A 15,706-nucleotide genomic window follows, 5' to 3' on the forward strand; every position below is an offset into this window, starting at 1 on the left:
TTAATGTTTTGAGAGTCCAAGGAATGCAGGATTGGTTCTTCAAAAATGTATATTTTCCTTGCTACGCTGAACTTTTGTACAAGGAAACTACTCATTACAGAAACCCTTTGATTGCTGACATTAATTATTTTTTTCTTAGTGCCATTTGTCAATGAGATCTTACAAAAACTAAACCAAACATTGATTTTTTTTCTCCAGAGTGATATCTGTGGAACTTGATATATATCTGAATATAAAACATTTCAAGGCAAAGTATTTATAGAACTTAAAATACACAATCCTTTTAAAACATTACAGAATTCATAATTTGTCAAATTTAATACCAAGTTTTTACTTTTAAAAAATTGTTCTCAAAATAAATCCACAATCTCTTAGTGCACTTAAAGAGAAAAGATCAAAAGCATTAACTGCTCTCTTTCCTTCCAGTGTTAATTAGAATCTTAGAAGCATTTATATCTATTATGAAATCATTTGGGGGTTTTTATATGCTGATAGGGAAACCCTGCAACACAAGTCATGAAAGCAGGCAGTTTCCAAGCTGGTTAGTTTTCATCACACTTAAATTAAGAGTATGAACCTTACCATTTTCTTTTGTACTAATTTCCATCCTGGTGATTTTTTTTTTAAGTCATATGGAATACATATAGCTGCCTCCTGCTTAATTCTATATAATATCCTCTTTTTACCATTGTGCAGGTATGTCTGGCACCTTCACAAGTGTTGAATCCATCGCTTGTAATACTCAGAAGTTGATGGCCCATTTTATAGGACTGATTTGGGAGTCCTAAAAGAAGCCACTAACTTTCTATGATTTGCAGAAGAAAACAGGGTCATTGTTTTAAATCAGGTAGATGAGTTTAAAGTCCCTTTATGGATTTCAAGAGTTTTTCCATTTCTAATTTACTAATATCCTTCATTATCAGTGCCATCTTCAGAATCTCATTATTCCAACTCAATGTCTCCTGCATATATGGTAATCAGCAATATAGCAGCAAATCCTGTTAGTAAACCAGCATTCTGAATGAGGAAGAAGGTTAAATCTGTTCTCCTTCCAGTCACTTTCTCTCTCAGCATGTCACTCATCTCTGGGAACTAGAAGAGAGGGGTTTATTTTTTAGGTAACAGTTGCCATCTTGTGGTAGAATATGTAATTTAGCATCTTGATAGTGATTTTTATTTTGTACTTTATAGCTGTGTTTGGATCTTAACCCTAATAGAAAGGAGAGTTAGTGGTAGGGACAGGTCAAAGGGCCCATTTCACCAATGATGGGAAAACTGAAATGGTGGTCTCTCCTGTCCTGTAATCTAGAGATGTCATCCAGATCTGAACCACTTCCTTCATATGACATCAGGAATCTATGGGGGTCCATCTACTAGGCCAGCTGTTGCTATCTTGTTAATACAAGCAGCTGCTGCTATCTTGCCAAGTTACACAATCATAATAAAAAAGATGTTATGGTCTGTCATTTCAAACACTGCTGCAGTCAGGAACCTCTCTAGGGTCTTTTAGGGAATGCAAAATAAGGATTCTGGGGGCACATCTACAAACTACCACAGTGGAACTGAAAATGCATACATCCTTTCAGAACTGGAACACCTAAGTGAGCTCTTAGGGGTGTTGATGAGCTGGTGGGAATCAGGACAGAAAGAACAATGACTCTGCGGTGAGATTTATCCTTTCACCTAAGGTACCAATGCACTAAAGGGACAGGCTGTAATAAAGGAAGATTGATGTATTTTTAATCAGTTTCATGTAGCAATAAGAAAGTATGATAATTAACAAACTGGACCAGAAGACTGAATCAACATACTATAGAATTAGTTGAGTTTCCTAGCAGTCAGTGACGACTCTGTCATTAAAGGTGACAGGAGACCTTAACACTCATGTCAACACTCCCTTTCACCTAAAACTCCTCACATGCATGTTATCAACTATAGGCTGCTCTCAGGTTCTACCCACCTGTGGCCACACGTGGAACCGTATATTCAATCTGGATATGTATAAAGCCAACACAAAAATTATATTGCTACTATGGATGGACCACCATCTGTTGCTAGTGGTTATCAGAACACTTCCTCTTACATAACAAGGACAAGCTTTCTTAGTAAGTTTCCACTGCGCTCTTACACAGCCAGAGTGTCAAGACACTGATGACCAAATAAGATGCTATAATCACATAAATATCCACTGCTAGCGACATTAGCTTCTAATCAGTACCTCCCTTCCTACAGATGCACACTACCTCCACTGATCTCCGAGGTTCTCAGGCCAACGAATACAGGAACTGTTGAAGGAATGAGACCAAGCAGCCACTAGCTAAAAACATGAGCTAAAGATGAAAGTCTCTGGGACAAGAAATTCCTTCAGACTTGCTCCAGTGTCCTATAGCCACTTTCTCATCAGCCACAGTTAATACAAAGTCTATGGTCCAGCTGAGCTAGAGTGTACATTGTTTGTTTGTTTGTTTGTTTGTTTAAACCTGTAGTGTATTCCAGAGCCCCCAACCTCCTCCACAAACTGCTGAAGAATGATCCGCCTTCTCAGACCAAGTTGCACTTGTGTGTGGAAGCAAACAAACAAGCATGGAATAGATAATGCCATGCCTCCCTTAAGGACCATTCAAACAGCAGGAGATCCTGGACATAGTTCCTTCCCTATGAGCCACTCCCTATTATTCTTAACCATATTTCACAGAAGTGAACATTTAGGCTCTCTAACAACACAGGCTATTAACTCTTTCTTTGAAAAGCAGGCTACTACCTACCTTGAAAAATGTTGTAGTTCTAGAACAGGGGTGGCTAACCTGAGGCTCCGGAGCCACATGCAGCTCTTCAGAAGTTAATATGCAGCTCCAAGGCTGGAGCTACAGGTGCCAACTTTCCAATGTGCTGTGGGGTGCTCACTGCTCAGCCCCTGGCTCTGCCCCCACTCCAGCCCTCCCCACCCCCTCCCCGAGACTGCAGTACCCTCGCTCCTTCCCCACAGAGCCTCCTGCACGCCACGAAAGAGCTGATCGGGAGGTGCGGGGAGGGAGAGTGATCAGTGGGGCTGCTGATGGGTGGGAGGAGAAGCTGATGTGGGGCTGCTGACGTATTACTGCGCCTCTTGGGCAATGTACATTGGTAAATTCTGGCTCCTTCTCGGGCTCAGGTTGGCCACCCCTGTTCTAGAACCACTCCTAACTGCACTGACCTGGTAAACTACAGGCAAATAATCTCTAACTTCCCTTTCCTTGGGATGGATTATTTATAAAATGATTAAAGGCAGCCTCATATCACCTAACAAGAGCCAATTTCCCAATCAGGCTTCAGCTGAGGGTATGACATGGAAATCATACTGGCTGTCCTGATGACTGTCTCCTGGCCCCTGCCAGTCAAACATTTTTTTTCCCCCTCTCTCTGCAGCAATTGAAACCTACATTATGAGATACTGCAGGACTGACTTAGAGAGCTAGCAGGAGTTAGTGACAGTACCCCCAGATGTTTTCATCCTTCCTAACAGACCACACCCAGAGGACAGCAATGCTTAACGGCACTTCTGCAACCAAGGGCCTAGTCTCTAAAGTTCCACCACGCTCCTTTCAACCTATGGAACGTCTACGTTAAACCCCTATGGGAAGCTTATCAGATGCTATTGCTTTAAATGCCAGGAGTATGTGGATCACACTCGGCTATTTATCTCTTTCACCTCCCCTGTAAACTATACTACCTCCAGCTATCCTGCACCTGAACAACACCATATCAGAGCTGGCTGAAGCTGAACCCAGGGGGAAAAAACCCAGGACTAATGCTAATGGGGTACAGAGAGAAACTTCTCAGAACTAGACAATACCATCAATACAGGGTACCTACCCAACCATGGACAAAAGTATGTAACCTAGAACTCCTCGTGGAATTGATACGAGACACCAAAATAACTGAGAAGCTTATTTCAACCTGCAACATGCTAGGAGACAATACCCCATCCTGTTTGTCCAGATGACCTTCTATCCTGTCAGACACAAACCTCTAAACACAATGATCCATTAATTTGTGACAGCCAGGGTCACGTATTGTAACCTGTGTAGTCGGAAATAAATCCAAAACCACTCAACTTCAATGGTGCAGAATGCAGTTCACTTGCTGACAAAGACAGCCCAGCAGCTGCTGCTTCTCATCGCCATCCTCAAATCATGGCACTGGCTACCGTCAACTGTTGAATCAAGTTTAAAGTTCTAGTCTTGGTTGGTTGTGTTTGTTTGTTTTCTGAAAAGCTCTCAGTGGGGTGATATTAAGCCAGCTCAAACTGCCTCTCCCTTCATGAACTCCCAAGGCAAGTGCAATCCCCTCAGACAGGTTAAGACTAGTGGGAGCAGAAGACAGTCTTCTCAGAAGTAAGCCCATCACTGTGCAAGTCCTCCCTCTCACCCCACACACACACGCACTCACTCTCGCTCTCTCACCCACACATGGCAGTCATTAACAAGCTCTACTCTGCCTGCTCTCTGAACAGGGGAGAGAAGAACAAGAAGAGAAATGAAGTTCTAATTAATCCTACCTGCTTCTAGACAGAGGAGTGTGAAAATCAGGAGAGAAGTGGAAAATCAGACCTCTGTATAGAGCACTCGCATAATTTTTTTTTCAGATACAATTGTAATGGACAACCTAAAAACAGAAGAGCAATGGATATGGAGACAGCGTATTCTCTATATAATGGGTTTAACAACAATTTAAGTTGAGCTACTCTAAAAGTAAAGACAATTCCTAATTTTTGCATGATATTCATGTTACATGAGTACTTGCATTTATGATCTCATATCAAAGAGCATTTGGAGTGAAATTAAACCATTTCAGTTGTGAAATTGTTCTTGTAGAGGTTACTAAGGCATTGTGAGTTTGAAAGACTCTTGGTGTGCTGATTGACTCTAAAATGGCCTCAAGTGGTACCTGTGCAATCATATCTTGTTGGGCTGTAGCTCGAGGTGGGCCAAAATTGTCACCGTGCCCTGACGCCCTTCAAATTCTGGGAATTTAGAGGAGCTTCAGGTTTGAACTCTGGGCTGTGAACCTACATGAACAGATGTGGTTTAAAACTCCGTTCCATTTCAGGAGAATAGCTGGTCTTGCAAGATTTGAGCCTAAGACAGTAATGTTTATGAATGATAGCTAACAAGATTTCTGAATTTTGTGATTTTGAAAATCTCATCATGAGAAAAGTTCACATGACTTTGATGCTGTTGAGTCCAAATTGCACCTGTCAGAAACAAGCCCCAGTCTAAAACTTATGTATCCCCAGCCTTCACACCTTACTTATGAAATATGTAGGCCACGGAGCCTATTATGAAGACAAAGGTTAGTACATTTGTACTGAATCAGCAAGTATGAAAGGGTGGGTCTTCACTCATGGCTGATGTTTGCTTTTGTGCCATTCTTATTTTTTAGCTGTAGTAGTTACAAATAAGTGGGGTGAGGAACACTTGACTCCCAAAGCCCTAAACTGAATAAAAAGCACCTCAAAATGCAACAGGTGAGATTACTGAAAAGGCTTTTTAATAACTTAAAGCATGATGCTAGAGTTGGAGCAAAAAGTTGGAAACCTATGTTTGGAAAAGACAAGTTAATGCTGACATCAAAGATTATTGTTCCTCATAACTTTCCTACTCAACTAACAGTTCATAAATAGCATCCTACATTTTTCATTAGATACATACAAACTTATACTGAAATATAAAGAATTGTTGAATAGTAAAAAAAAAAAAAAAATAAGGGTTGTGTTAGTTTAATGTTACTAGTTTGATTATGTAGAGTGATTGAGTTTGGATAGTACCTATGTTAAGGCTTTGCCCTAGCTTTTGTCTTGCCAATCTTTCTCTTACCTAGACTTCTTTCAATAATGCTTACAGGACAAAGGTGGTGTTATGTGTTGGAGGACTTAGACTAATTAACTTCCTCTTATCTGATACTCACAATATAATGCTTAGTCCCTATATTGGAAAAACCATGAGTAAGATAACAAAGACCTGAAAATAGTATAGAGAGCAAAAGGTATGTAAATTGAAGCTTGCATGTGCATATTGTAAAAGTTACATAAGACAATGTTTTATAAGCTTAATGTTGAGTGAAGGAAGGCTAATGAATCTGTAATGTGAAAAGGTACAAGGGAACAAGACTCAAGTCTCAGAAATATCAGACCGGAGACTTGAGACAACCGTCATGAAATGCAGAAGAGTCTCCTGGTATCCTGGAACTCAGTAACTTAGGCCTCTACCTATTCCACCTTATCTGTTTTTTGTCTGGCATAAATGTGATCAAATTATAAGTGACAATAATTCTGTCTGAATATGTATAAATTTGGGTGGACTTGTGACTCAGTTTACAAAAGAATTTTTTCTCAATAGCGATTCCTGCTGGAGTAAGAGAATTTTTCTCCGTTCATATAGTGTTGCACAGTTGGCTAGGTGCACTAAGAAGGTTTTCACTTTGATATATTTGCTTTGTGCCCCAAAGCAATATCCTGACACTCCCATCTTTTTACCATGGTGACACAATTGATATGTTTTGTGCAAAGCGTGCCTTGTAAGGTATCATTCTCAAAGTCTTGATCTGTTAAACATTGACAGCACATACAATAATATCCTTTTGGATTGTATCTGAAGTTATGAATATTGATGGTGTACCAATATTTCAAATGTGTTTGCTCCTGGAGTGACACCCACAAGGCAGTTTATATCCAGACTAGTCAGCACCTTGTGGACGAATCATCCAAGGTAACTGTCCATTAAGAAACACAAGAGGCCATAAAAGAAGCTTATCTTCACCTGATGAGCTCCTCTGTGGACACTTCAGCCAGTATGTGAGTAATGGCTGCTATGAGTCATTGAAGCATGCAAGGGCATGTGACTAGATCATGTGATACTGGACTCCATCTTAGGCCTGTACTTTTCCACAAACTGGGCTGGGGACTTTGCTTGGAACAAAAGTTCCCACCCCATGAAGGAAGCTATAAAAGGAGGAAGTGACATCCCTTGGCCTCACTCCCCTTACAACTGAACACCTGGAAACACCTTAGGAACAAAGACTGAACCAGGGATATGGTCCCAGGCTGAAGGGATTTCTAGCCTGTGTATGGAAGATTGGTGAACTGTTTGTACCATGAGGGTGAGACACTGCTTGATTCAAATCCTATCTAGGGTATAGAGCTTAGCCTGCAATTTTGTTTTATTTCTTGGGTAACAAACTTTGATCTGTACGCTATGACTTGAAATCCATCTTTCTGTATTTAATAAATGTTTTATATTTTTTTTTACCTAAAACAATGTGTTTGAAGTGCAAGGGGATATCTGCTCAGGAACAGGGGCTGGTGCATTGTCCTCTCCACACTGAAGGAGGGGTGGACTAGGCAATAAACATACTGGTCAGACTTTTGACCAGGGCAAAACAGTACAGCTCTGGGCTCCTAGGCTGGGGGGGACTGGCTGAAGCCTCTCTATTGTTAGTTCATGAGTGGCTAGGAGAAGCATTCATGTAACTGCAGCTGGATATGTCTCTGCTTGTGTGGGGCTGTGTAAGTTGTAAAATGTGGAGAGAACGGAAGCTTGTCACGACCTCACAGCTTGGGCGGGGGGGCAGGTTAGTGAGACCCAAGTTCCCAGTTGCACCCAATGGAAGTCTACTGTATCTGTACATCCCCTATCAGGATCAGAGGGCAGAATACCAAATTATAGTTAATAAACCATTATTCAGGTCCCCTGTGGAAATGCCTATATTCTTATGCATGCATTAAATAAATAAAATGAAATTGTATCTCACCATATCTGCCAGGGAAATGTACAGGAACATACCACCAGCTATTGCAAAGATAATGTTAGGAGCAAAGTTGCTGCCCACTAATATACCAAAAACCAGACCAATGTAGCAGGAACATGATGAAATAAAGTTGAAAAATAAAGCCTGGTAGGTGCTCATTCCTGCATTTATCAAAATGATAAAATCCCCTGGGGAAAAAAAAAAGGTGGAAGAGGACATTAAGTGATTATTTTCTGAAGGTTTGAAAGGAGATTTGTAACTTGTATGACAATTATAACCCAGCCCTCTTTCATATAAATACTGAAGAACATTTTCAGTCAGCATTAACATGACTGACAGGTGAGTTAATGTAAATATCTTACCCAGTTCATGAGGAAACTCCTCACATAAGATTGCTATGGATGTACTAAGTCCCTGAAGCAGAGAGAGGGTGAAGGAAGCACCAATAGCCAGACCATCAATGAAGTTGTGCAAGGCATCGCTTAGCGTGATCATCCAGGCAATTGTTCCAATCTCTGACAATGTGGGTCCCTTTAAACATTTACTTTGGGTTTGGGTTTTCTCTTCCTGCAGAAAGAACATAGCAATTATGTGATGCATTAAACAGCTGCAAAGAAGCCAGTGGATTTCTTTCCCTTTTTTAATGTAGAGCTGCTAAAAGGTAAAAGTACTAACTGTAATGGAGACCAAAGCTTTTTGTCCCCAGAGCTGACGCTGAACAGGCAGCAGCTGCACCCGCTTTCCTACATCACTGAGTTAATCTACTTTGATGCAATTGGGGAAGGATGGATCACCACTCTGACTGTGAGATAGCATCTCAATGCCCATTTAGCCCTTGGTTCATCTGCTGAGACAAACACCAAGGGTGAGAACTGGGGTAGTGGATTTTACAATTCACACACCAATCCATGAAAAGCTGGACAGAATACAAACTTGGGCTTCAAATGGGGTACTAAAAAGCAATCACTCACTTTCCACCCCAACCACTTAATTAGAAATGAAAGGGCGCTATCATATTATCAGTCCCTGTAATTCTCACTTGGGCACTCAGGTACCCTGCTGATGAGCACCTCTATAAAACCCTAGATAGCCATCCAGGAGCATCATCGATTGTTTCACTTCTAAGTTTGGGCCATGCAAGTCACATCCTGGGGTTAAAATCAGTTTCTAAGGAGTGCATGTTCAATATCATTGCCAGTAAGTAATTTTCACTGTGCTGCTGAATGGTTCTAAGTTTAAAAAAAAAAAAACACAAACACACAGCTTAGTGTAGAGCTGCTGAGTATGAACATTTAGGACCCACTACTGTATCCCAGAGATGGAAATAGAAGTCTGGCACCATGTAGTAATGAACTCCTTCAGGCAGATAAAGCACAAAATAAATGGTCTCCTTTGAAAATGTGGTTTCCTATATGTTTGCACATACAATTACAAATGTAGTAGCACAATTACTGTAAAACCCAACAACATTTGTACATAAAAGCTCTTGGAAATCCATTAACTAGTGCTTGAAATGGAGAGTTAAATATATATTGAAGTTACAGAAACACTGCCCTTTCTCTTTAGCAAACTCTATATATATCAATGTAATACCATATTCCTCTGATTACAAGAGAACTACAAAAATAGTTGTAGGAAGTTGTTATACTATAATTATAAATTTAAAAAAAGTGTGGGGGGTTTTGCTATGTGAAAGATAGAAGCTACTGAACAATTACAATTTGATCTTAATAAATGAGAATATAAAATACTGATTGATATCTTACCCGGGTTGACATTGCTATATGTTAGCACTGACTTGGCAGCTAACAAAGAGAGCATCACTGACTCTGCAACCTTGCCAAAATAGCTTTTTTCATATTGCTCAAGTGAGTTGTGAGCGAGCAGTTTATAAAAGCGTATCTCTTCTTCCTAGATAAGCTTATACAACCGACTGAGAAACAATACATTAAATAAAAAACAATGTTCATACCTGAGCAGAGACCACACTAACTGTGTCAAAATTGGGGTTTCCATTAGGCTCTATTATGGCTGGATTTGCATAGCACATCATCCCATTATTAGATTTCAATGGCGTGGGTGGATTACCCTTATCCTGAGGAAGATTCTGTTTGTGAGTTTCAAAGTGAGTGTGGCCAGTCTAAATGGGGGGAGAAAAGAAACAAAACAAAAATACAGACTGCAAAATAGGAATGTGTCTAAACACACTGTGCAAGAAAAATCAGCTTGTCCATTTGGATGGACATACAGATGTCTATGTTTGTGCTGATTATACGGTTAGGCAGAACTTCCCAAACTAGTCAGAGGACCACTGGTGGTCCACAGAGCATTTGCTGTTCATTAATGGAAAGCTTGCTCTTCACAAGGCAGTGCTTTTTCCTTCTCAATTCCAGCTGTTAAGTTGCACTAAAGACAACTAAAAATACATTAGCAAGTACTGAACGTTCCTGTTCCATGTATGTAATCAGTATGAATTGGCACATGGACCACCTCCCTATTGTAATCTTCAACAGCAGGGAGATGGGGCTGAGGAATCTCCAAGGGGGAAGAGGAGGTACACCAGACAGCTGAGGTGCAATTTAAACTCTGAACAAGTTTGAGACGCCCTGCTCTGAGACACATGCTGCAGACTGTACATGAGCACACAAGACAACAAATACAGTATGATATGGGGACGAAACCAAGAGCCTGTGCAGAACCCACAATTCCTGTTAAGGTTTCTGCACTGGAACATGGAGGGGATGTGGGGATATTGGCAGTGAGGTTAAAGCACAGTCAGTGTAGAGTCAATAGGCCAAAACCTTCATGGGTGGGAGTGTCTGGCTGTATCCACTTATCCTCCTTACACCCTACAGTATCTGCATGAGTGGCCAAGGGAGGGCTCAGGGTAGAATGCCCTTTATGTATTTCCACCAGGCAAAACCCATTCATTCAGGCTTTGCTCACAGGATTTGGTCCTTCAGGGTGCATAGAATGTGGCCTAATGATTAGAGCAGGAGATGGGAACTCGGTTTCTGGGTTCTATTCCCAGCTCTGCTTGTAATTCTCTGTGTGAGATAGGTTAAGTTACTGAGCCTCTCTGAGCCTCAGTTTAACCAAGTATCTCAGAGGGGTGTTGTAAGACTGAGATCCTTGGAAAATAATGTAAAATCTTATATATCATCAAACTACCAACTATCTAATAAAAATATAACAGCTGTTTCAAACTAAGGCTCAGTTTTGTAATATAAAAAAGCCTGCTAGTAATATAACTTGCTGAAATATATCAAAATACATCAGTCCAGTTAGTTACCTGGCCATAGGTCTTCAATATCATTTTAAGAATCCTTTCCACAAAGAAGAGAATATAGAATCCACCAAACACAGCTACTGCTTTCTCAACATAGTTGTCAGTTTTAGGATCCAATCCAAATGCCTAGAAGAGAATGTAACAGCAATTCAGGTTAGTCAATCTTAACACACTTTCGGGGGGAAAAATACACTAGTTGGACTGGATCCTCTGAAGGACTGAGTGTCTACTACCACCAGTGGCTTTAATGGGTCCTAAGTTATTACTCAAACCTAAATCTTTTAAGTTAGGCCATCAATAGTTGGGCTGATGTATTGAAATAGTACAATTTACAGACCTAGTATAGAAGTCACTCTCGAAAGTCTCTCCATTTACTTCAGTAGGCTTTGTTCCCAGTAAGCAATATTTACTGTCCTAGAACCATTACATATTTGGCAACTATTGGTTTTGTTTTGGAAGCTTCATGCATAGAAAATAAATCTTCCCCTTCCAAACAGTAATTTAGGTCATGATAGTCATAGGTTAAAATGAAATGATGACAAGTCACTTTAATTACTAGATGGTAAAATCTAGTTGGCAAGAACAAAAATCCCAAATACAGTCCAAATGTGTGGAAAATTATATATAGATGTGTCTGTTTCATAACCTCTTTCCACAACAGGTAATTTAAATATATTTCTCTACATGTGCAATTTTGACAGTGGTTTGCCAATATTTGATCTAAGTTTAGTCTCTTGACCCATGGTAGTATTTGAGGAAGAAACAGGTATTTCCCTGACAACTAAAATCCCCACTAAACCTGAGCTAGGAAGAAACTTCTGTTATTTTAATGGGCGAGAGGGAAGGGCACAAGTCTGCTTGCATGAGGACTTGTCAGGATACAGACTTGAAGAGGAATTTTACCTGTGTAAGGACAGAGTAAGCAGAATTTGGCTATAAGGGCCTAATTTAACCCTCAAAGATGCATGTGTAACTCTCATTGCCACCAGTAGTAATAGCATGCATTCTGAGGACCAAATTCAGTTATAACACTTTAGCTTGCCAAAAGTATCTGAAGTAAATGCAATAAAGTAAAAATTGCCATGCTGACTTTAATGCCTAAATTACTATTGTCAAAAATCAAATCAAGTGCCCAGGAAAATAAGGAGTGAAACTCAGACTTTGGGCCTAAGTGCATATGAACTTTTCCATGTGCCCGATTTAGATGCACAAAATTTACTGTGCTGGCATATGCACTTAGATATCTAAACCAGGCAAACACAGAAGTATCTGTACTGTCAGCAAAATACCTACTGGAAAATTTAGGTCCCATATTTTAAAAACCCAATGGTTGACCCTGCATTTTTTAAACTATTGTATAAAATCCCCTGATGCAGATTAACTTTCCACTAATATTTATTCAATGAACTGAAATAAGAACTGCAAGCACTTTGATAAGTGACAGTAAAAGCTGCCTGTTTTCCTGGGGGATACCTATTGGGTCTGAGCCTGCAAACGCTTACCAACTTGAGCCACTCTGAAACCTTACCAACTTGAGTAGACCTATTACTGTCTGTGGGACTGATTGCATTAACAACAGTTTGTAAGACAAGATTCCATTATTGTTACTTCTTGCAACAATATTACTACACCGTGAACTACAACAGACATTCCTAAGCCTTCTACCAATATAGCCATAATACAATACAGAACCTGGAACAAACTGATCGCTGTTGTAATTTTGTTAACTTCAGAATTACAGAAAGTATAACTTTGGTCTAATGTATTTCCCCCTTTCTCCAGTGATGGAAGCATAGTATAGTACAGTGGTCCTCAATCTCTTCCAGGACACGTCCTCATGTTACAATAAAGTAGGGGCGTTCCCCACCCATCTAGCCGTGAAGACAGACGGTAGTCAGGCCCCCCTGAAATGTGTTCACAATTCCCCTAGGGGTCGCGACCCAAATGTTGAGGACCCATGCTATAGTGCACTTCAAAAATGACAACACTTTGGAAATGGGTAAGTGCCAAGCCCGAGAATGAATACCCTTCCTTACCTCTGGAATTAGCTGGAAAATAGCATTGGAAAAGAGGGTCCCAATGGCCAAGCCCACAAAATAGGTTAAAATCTTGGGGAAATATGGCTTCTTCAAGAGAGGAGTTAAAACAAATCCAAGGAGTGATGCCAGGTTAATGATACTCACGGAAAGGAACCCAAACCCCCAAACTGTGAATGAGAGCACAGCAGAAATATCAAGTTTTTTAATATCATATACAATGTATTTTTAACAGATGAATTGACATGAGTATAAAAAAACCGTTCACAAATCATTTTTGACCTGCAGTTGATGTTAGAACTTACAAGTAGAGAAATCAAAAAAATGCATCCGATGAAATGAGCTGTAGCTCATGAAAACTTATGCTCAAATAAATTTGTTAGTCTCTAAGGTGCCACAAGTCCTCCTGTTCTTTTTGAAAAAGTACAGTGTAACTTTAAAGGAGCTGACCTGAACCCACAAAAACAAGAAAACCAAAACGCTGGAACTGATTAGTTCCTGTCTGGAACCAGTCACATCAAGGATTGAAAACACACTGGGGTCTGAAGTCCAGGATTCGGTGGGTCAGATTGTCAGCTGATACAAAACAGCTTACTCTGAAGTAAACAGAGAATCTAGCCCTGCTATATTTAATCTGGGACTAATGCTTTAAAAGCTAAACCAGAGGCCAGTATAGTCATGACATAAGAATAAGACTATCTTGTTAGCCACTATGGCTACATTTGAATATAATTTGCCATTGGAGAGCTGAGAAGCAGCCAGAACACTTGTAGTTCCCTTCCTCACAGATCTCTAGGGTTGGAGGGCTGCACCGCTTGACTCTTTTTATCCCCTAATCCTTTCCCTTTGAAGGAAAGATTTGTGAAATCCCCAGTAGTGGCTCCCTTCCCTCCCTTGCAGCTCCCTTCTTCCCTTGACTCTCCCAAGTACCTCTATGGGGGGGATACAGTAAGCTTCTCTAAAATGGCTTCTGCCTGTCAAGTCCTACCTGGAAGTGGTATCTAAATATCTCAGAATGGAGCAAATGTATGAACATTTGTATCTCTCTCTCCTACCCACCACAGACAGAGAATGGAACAGGACCATGAGGGAGAGTGGGCTAGACAATTTTTTTTTTTTAATTTCTTGTGAGTAACCATGTCTCTGTGTTAGATGCCATTCTCTGTGGACATCCAATGTTGTAATAATGAAATAAATCAAGGAAGGTGCAGATTCTCAGCTGGGGTAAATCAGTATTATTTGTTTAAATTAACGAGCTATGCTAATTTACACCATCTTGGGAATCTGGCCCTGAAAATATTAAATATTTATAATTTACAAAAATAATCTTGTGCTAAGTCCTTGTATAATGGGAGCAAGTTTCAGTGAACAGCATATTTGCACAGAGAAGGTTTAAACTACCCCTAAAATAGGTTTAATCAAATACTAACATCTTGTCTGTGTGTGAAGCACTTTGGCCCTATAAACCCATGCCATAAGAATACACCTACACAAGGGAAATTTACATGGAAAACACCGTGTGGTTCATGGTGTGAAGCTTTCAATGCATTATTCCCTCCTGAAAGGCAATTTGACTTACAGAATGGAAGAAATCTGTGAATCTCTGAGGAATTCATGCAGAGAGCCAGCCCGTTTCTTTTCCTCTACAACAGCACAGGACACTTATGGCCATGAGCTAACACCCCTGAGCAACAGGAGATAGTACCTCATTTAGCGGCTGTCTCCACAGTATGAGTCTCTGGCCTGATGCCAGTCCTGAAACCCACTGAGGTCTCTAACATGCAGTGTTTGTGTGGAGAGGCATCTGTGCATTCAGAAAGAGGTGAGATATTTTCAGGTGGACTCCGCTCCCTCCCATCAGCTATTTTGTGGGAAGGGATTTTTCTGGCAGAGATTCTGCTTCTCTGACACCCTCAGTGCTATGTAGCTGAATGCCAATGGGGCTCTCTAAGCAGAAGTGCAACAACTCACATGAAAATGAATAGGTGAAAAGCCAGACAAATCTCAGACTTTCTGTATCAGTGAGAAAATGGCACTAGCAGGTGGAAAAGAAGATGGATCATTAGTGACAGACAGAGAGAGAGAACTTCAAATAGTTCAGAAAGTAGTACTAGACTCCTGAATAATGCAAAAATTGTGTATGAGTCAAATGAGAAGAGCCTCTTCTTTTAAAGAGAGATAAGGGTAGAATCAGGCTTGGAAAAGCTCAGTCCCATGCACCATGAGCATAATTTCAGGTGACAAAATGCAATGCCATGAATGTTCCAGAATCTGTAGATTTTGTTATAAGCAATGTGAAATTGTCAAGATTGAGGTTTATTGTCCAGGAGTATCAAAAAGTTTTGCCTGTACACCAACTTGCCTCTTACCTCACCTTTAAAGAAATTCTGTGGTATAACCACAATCAGTTTTCCATACAAACTTCTAATTCTACCGTAAAATCATCCACAAACAATAATCACAGTCAACATTATGTTGGAACATATGAGAGCAGCAGGATAATCCAGAAAACTGTACAGTATAAAAGTTGCTTTAAGCTCCTCTTTGCACTGCTGGAGTGGTGCAAAGATGACTTAGCATAGGCCAAGGGTCAGCA

General features: G+C 40.3%; 1 protein-coding gene across 1 annotated transcript in view; it reads right to left on the reverse strand.

The window, feature by feature from the left end:
* Positions 1–861: 861 nt before the first annotated feature.
* SLC39A8 (solute carrier family 39 member 8) overlaps positions 862–15,706 on the reverse strand; it is a 33,664-nt gene continuing 18,819 nt past the window's right edge. Inside the window, exons 3-8 of the mRNA XM_077814390.1 lie at positions 13,111–13,280; positions 11,078–11,200; positions 9,758–9,925; positions 8,148–8,352; positions 7,789–7,973; positions 862–1,092 (exon numbers count right to left, since the gene is read on the reverse strand). Of these exons, the coding sequence (XP_077670516.1) occupies positions 943–1,092; positions 7,789–7,973; positions 8,148–8,352; positions 9,758–9,925; positions 11,078–11,200; positions 13,111–13,280 (1,001 nt within the window). The 3' untranslated portion in view covers positions 862–942. The remainder of the gene's footprint in view (positions 1,093–7,788; positions 7,974–8,147; positions 8,353–9,757; positions 9,926–11,077; positions 11,201–13,110; positions 13,281–15,706) is intronic.

Source organism: Eretmochelys imbricata, chromosome 4, assembly GCF_965152235.1.
Source record: "Eretmochelys imbricata isolate rEreImb1 chromosome 4, rEreImb1.hap1, whole genome shotgun sequence".
Taxonomy (NCBI): Eukaryota; Metazoa; Chordata; order Testudines; family Cheloniidae; genus Eretmochelys; species Eretmochelys imbricata.